General features: G+C 46.9%; 1 protein-coding gene across 1 annotated transcript; it reads right to left on the reverse strand.

Moving 5' to 3' along the window:
- Positions 1–4167: 4167 nt before the first annotated feature.
- scrt1a (scratch family zinc finger 1a) lies at positions 4168–5690 on the reverse strand. Its single transcript, XM_028964231.1, is given in 3 exon segments — positions 4168–4901; positions 5575–5659; positions 5661–5690. Coding segments are annotated over 3 exon segments (840 nt in total). The 3' UTR covers positions 4168–4176.
- Between the last annotated feature and the right edge of the window lie 314 nt (positions 5691–6004).

Genomic DNA, 6004 nt, shown 5'->3' on the forward strand with positions numbered 1-6004 from the left:
CAAGGTGCCACTGAGCAAAGCACCGTCCCCACACACGGCTCCCCGGGCGCCTGTCATGGCTGCCCACTGCTCACCAAGGGTGATGGGTTAAATGCAGAGGACATATTTCACTGTGTGCACCATGTGCTGTGCTGCTGTGTATCACAAGTGACAATCACTTCACTTACTTACAGGTTGTCCCGTGCTAGGTCGTCAGCATTAATTTGTCTCATACTCCCCTCACTCTCCATTCGTGTCAATCTTAGGCAGAGATTATGCGTCCACTCACAGTTACAGTGGCTTAAGAGAGGCAGTGCAGAATTGATCTAACGCAGATTCCCTGACGCGGATGACCTTGAAAGGTAAAGATTTTTTTTTTTTGCTGCTTAATGCCTCTCATTGTGAAATAAATGAGAGCGTCTCTGCCGTGTCGTATAAGAGCGAAACATCCACATTAACTAGGCAGTAATGAACCTGTTGTTTTCCCCCCTCAATCAGCAGGAGACGCTTTGAAGTGCTTTTTTAAAGCTGCCGATAAGGTTCAGCTGGGACCGTGGCGAGCGTTGCGGGGTGAATTCGCCCCTCAAGGTTACTGATGGATCCTGAAAATACTGGGGGAAAAAAGCCGCTGACCTTGTCCCCAATAGCTGGGCCCGCCACATTCAGTCACCTGAAATGTACCTTGTGCTACCAGGCTTTGTGTTACACAGTGTCAGGATCCGGTCCGGAAGTTCGAACCGGAGTTTCGCATTCGTCCAGTGTTACTGTGATTCCTGATTGTTTTCACCTGTGTATGCCTGTACAAAGCTGCTCTGTTTGTGTTGTTTGCTGTTGGATCGTGGATTGGTGGTGTTTCCTGTGTTCGTGTAATAAATCCCGTCTCGTTACGTTGTCCCACCGACATGTCCAACAACCGTGACAAGGAAGCATAATTCCAAAAGTTTGATATGTATATATCCTTTTATACACATATTTCCTGTTTGGTTATGTCATGTTGTTGCAATCACAAAATAGTAAAAACTTTTAGCCTGACAACCCCACTTTGATCGCAATGTTGTTGTTTTTTTTTTGGTTATGTAATGTTACAATAAACTGATTTTAGTCTAAGGTTAGCTAGACCACAAAACTGCATTTATCAGCTACCTACAGTACAGGCCAAAAGTCTGGACACACTTCTTCTCATTCAATGTGTTTTCCTTATTTTCATGACCATTTACGTTGGTAGATTCTCACTGAAGGCATCAGAACTATGAATGAACACATGTGGAGTTCTGTACTTAACAAAAAAAGGTGAAATAAGTGAAAACATGTTTTATATTCTAGTTTCTTTGCTCTGATTACGGCTTTGCACACTCTTGGCATTCTCTCGATGAGCTTCAAGAGGTCGTCACCTGAAATAGTTCTCCTACAGTCGTGAAGGAGTTCCCAGAGGTGTTTAGCACTTGTTGGTCCAGCTCACCCCAAACCATCTGTACTGGGTTCAGTTCCGGTGACTGTGGAGGCCAAGTCTTCACTTTTTGTTAAGTACAGAACTCCACACGTGTTCATTCATAGTTTTGATGCCTTCAATGAGAATCTACCAACGTAAATGCTCATGAAATGCACATTGAATGAGAAGGTGCGTCCAAACTTTTGGCCTGTACTGTAAATATGACTGTCCAATAGGAATGCTCTTAGTAAATTCTTATTGGATGGCCATGGCTTGCAACTTGCAGGAGAATTCTAACTTGTATGTCCAAGCCTGTGTTAGCCAATATCTTTTTTGTACAATAGTTTTTAGTGTTGTCAATCTGCTTGACACAAAGTTCCCCAAAGATGACAATTTACAGGAAAAAGGAGAGCAACCTTTGTCAGTTTTTTTTTTATCAAAAACTTTGTGATCTCGTGAAAACATTCTTGGTAACACGAAAAATAAGCCATGACGTTGACATAACAACACAGACAACATAACTCATATGACTATTTTTTAATAAACAAAAACTATAGGCTCTTTGATGTTTGATGTCTATATATGCAGATATAAAGTCTGTGGCGTTGTGAATGAAGCCCATGAAATGTTGCAGCCATCTGCGCATCAACAGTTGGGCGTGTTTCGTCACGGCGCGTCACGGTGCATCACGTCGCGTCAGCATGCATTACGTGAATCATGCTGGCGCGTGAGCCGGCTCCTTATTCCCTGGTACAGGGAGGAGGCAGACCATGGGAGAGTGAATGGCAACAGTGCTGCTGCAGGCCACCATCCTATGTTTTTTCTCAAACAAATGGCGACCACAGGACGACGAGATTTGCTTGTTCATACTTTATTTATGAAGTGAGACCAAAATGCCCGGTGTCATTGTGCTTTACATTTTTCAAATACTGGGCAAAAACCCCAGGACAAAAAGAACTCCAGAAATAAGGTCATCTGATACCTTACAGCTTGTAGAAATAATCGATTTTTCCAAAGGATTATTTACAATGCGACTCGCAATAAACAGTTAATTCCCTTTGTCCATAATACAAAAAGAAAAAAAAAAAACTATAAATAAATAGCTAAAGAAAGGAAACCGTTTCAAACTAATACAAGGCCCTTCTACCTGAATCTCTAAGTTTTTTGTGCTACTATTTTATTATTATTATTTTAGTTTTTTATTATTGTTGGAAATGTTCACAAAGAAGTGCTTTTAAGGATAAAACTGGCGGACTCTCCTCGGGTGAGCAAGTTCAAGCCCCGGTGCAGTGCAAAGTTCTTTCGGAAGAAACCCTTTTTATTATTATTATTATTATTATTATCATTATGATTATGTTTCTGCTTTGAACTCATCCATTCGTTAAAAAAAATATATATGGTGATTGGCCGTCGCGCTGTTGTCAGCGTGGCCGTGGGCGGTCTTTCCGCAGATCCGGAGCGATAATATCAGTCAGCACCACAAGCCTAAGCTCTAAAAACTACGTTAAAATGAGAGGCAGGCAGTGCATAACCATTTACAAAAGAAAGAAGAGGACCACCCACCACCCCTCCCTAGACCCCACCCCCCAACCACCTGGTCCCACCCCCCATCCCCACCCCACCCCAGCCCCAATCGATTTATCCACTAATACTACACTGGCATGTCCCTGATATTGGATCTCTGTACGACTACTAATAGTACTGGATAAAATCACGATTAAAAATGTTATAGTTATTACTCGTTTTGTGTGTCTGTTTTCTTTTTTTTCCTTTTTTTTTTCCTTTTAAAAATACCATGCATTATTGCTCTATAGTTTCTTTATGAGACTCCCAAGAAATATTGCCGAAGGATGCTATCTAGATTTTGGCAAAAAAAATCCAAAGCTTCATTAAATTGGCATAGATTTCATTAGTAGTAGTAGTAGTAGTATTCTTATTATTGACTTCTTTTTTCCATTGATCTGTTTTTTTTCTCTTTTTTTTTTTGCATGCAACGAATTTTTATAAAGTGGCAAACAAAAATAAGATATTCAGAAAGTGGCAAATGCTTTGGCATATTAATGATGAAGGCTTGGTTTTAAAAAGTAAAATAAATAAAGAACATACCAAAAAAGTTTTTTTTTTTTTTACGAAATTAAAGTGCAAAGAAAGTTTTCGACTCAGCAACAAATAGGTAAATAAATAGATAAATGCTAAATTGAATGAATAAATAAGCTGTGTTACCTCGATGCTGAACACTTTCTGGCCACTGGCTGCAGTACAACTTTATCCAATAAGAGAAAAAAAGAGGTGAAAAAAAAAAAAAAGGTTTGACCTTTTCAAACAAGAACACAGACATTTTCAATGTCCTCTGAGTTTTGGCAAAAAAATGAACAAAGGAACGAAACAATGTGATATTTCGGCTCTTCTAAGCATGAACAGCAGGGGGAAGAAGACACTACTTTTTTTTTTTAAGGGGCACCCGGCCCTGCTCATGCTGACGTCGTGACTCGGGCGCCCTTGCCCAGGCTCGGACGGTTCTTCGCCAGGAGCGGGGCAACCCTCAATGTACTTGTGGAAGGAAAAGAAAAGGAACGGAGTGGAAGAAGAGTTTAAGGTACATGCGAATAATCCAGAAGGTTCCTCGGTCGCTTGAAAACTGTGCTGTCTTCAGGTTTTTAGGCGGGTACGGGGGTTTGGGGGCGCGCGCTGGAAGTCACGCTGGAAGTCCGGATTTAACTGGTCACTCGCTCTCACCGGTCGCGGGGGTCACAGGGGGGGTCGCGCGGTCACGCCTCCAGCGGGCCCAAAGGCGAAAAGGCGCCCTTGAAGCACGCCGACTCGTAGTGCTTGTTCAGGTAGGACTTGAGCGCAAAGGTCTTGTTGCATCGTTTGCACTTGTAGTGCTTGAAGGCCGAGTGCGTCTGCATGTGGGCCCGCAGGTTGGAGCGGTCGGCGAACGCCTTCCCGCAGTGCGCGCAGCCGAACGGCTTCTCGCCCGTGTGCGAGCGCATGTGTCCCTGCAGCAGCCACGGCCGGCTGAAGGCCTTGCCGCAGATGTCGCACTTGTGCTTGAGGTCGTGGGTCAGCAGGTGCATGGCCATGGCGGGCATGGACACGTACACCTTGCCGCAGGTGGGGCACTTCTTGGCCATCTTGCTGTCCATACTCCGGTGCGTCTGCTTGTGCCGGCTCAGGTTGGAGGACGTGGCGTAGGTCTTGCCGCACTCGTTGCACGTGTGGCGCTGGATGGTGCGCGGGCTGCTGATGGCTTTCCTCCTCGACCTGCCGTCCGTGATGAAGAAGGCGTCCACCGCGTAGCCCTCGCTCACGGCGGTGTCTCCGTTGATGTAGCCGGAGGAGATCTCCGACTGGGGGCTGTCGGGCTGATCCGAGTCCGGCGCGCTGTAATCCCCGTGCATGCCATCGTAGATGGGACCCGGCGAGGGCACTTTGATGCCATTGTCGCTCTCGGCGTCGTACACGGACGGGGTTATGTAGTCGCTGATGTACCCTGGCGGGTCAAAAGAGCAACAGATTAATCTCTGCGATGGTCACGAGGCTCGACCTTTAACCTTTAACCGCTACAACGGTAACACGGGGAGGTCAGGTCATCCCAGGAGGCGCGAACTGTTACAAATCCACACGGCCAGTTTACAGTAGACCCAGCAGATGAAGGTCCCACAGAAAATCAATACGTCTCCATTTCAATTAGCACTCTAACCCGTTTAAGGACAAAAGGAGGGATGCATTTTATAATTGCTTTTTTTTTTGCTAGTGAGGCAAAAAGAAAAATGGGTCGATGGGGCTACGTAAGCGTCGCACGAAAAGAAAAAAAAAAAAAACCACGGTGGCCCCTTCACGGCGCGGACGCGTCCCACGTTCGTCTTTATATCGAATTCTCGAGGTTTTTTTTTCTTCTCTTTTACTATATCGTGATATTGATAAAAAAATTAATAAAAACCACGAAACCACCGGTAATCGGGGGGGTCGTGACACCCACGCTTGTTTACGCGCCCTTGCGCGGCAAAAGTCTCCTTGGACGCGCGCACGCACGCACGCGCGCGGGCAGAAAGGAGAGAAGAAGAAGGGGAAGAAGAAGAGAAAAATTGTGCCGAGTCGACAGAAACTGACGCGCGACGACGCTTTCCACGGGCCCGACCTCCCCGAGACGAGCGACACGGTACCTTTCTCGTGGAAGCGGAGGCTGAGGCCGGCCCGCGATCTGCCGTAAGAGCCCTCGAGGTCGGCGGACGAGAAGTCGTCGAGCTTCAACCTTTTTGACCAGGAAGGACCTTGGCATGTTTCTCGGCCGCGGGACGCGCCCGGTGCTGCGCCCGTCAGATGCGACGCCGCGGCGGATGCCAGCGCAGGGGGCGCGCTGCGGTCGGGACCCTCGGAAACGGCAACTTCAGCACTGGACAGCTCCCACCTCCTGCCCCTGGTCCGCGTTCAGCACTGGACAGCTCCCACCTCCGTTCCGTGGCCGGCGTTCAGCACTGGACAGCTCCCACCTCCTCTCCCTCACCGTGTTCAGCACTGGACAGCTCCCACCTACTCTCCGAGGCCGGGGTTCAGCACTGGACAGCTCCCACCTCCTGTCCCTGGTCCGCGTTC

The sequence above is a fragment of the Denticeps clupeoides genome, chromosome 20 (assembly GCF_900700375.1).
Source record: "Denticeps clupeoides chromosome 20, fDenClu1.1, whole genome shotgun sequence".
In the NCBI taxonomy this organism is placed as follows: Eukaryota; Metazoa; Chordata; class Actinopteri; order Clupeiformes; family Denticipitidae; genus Denticeps; species Denticeps clupeoides.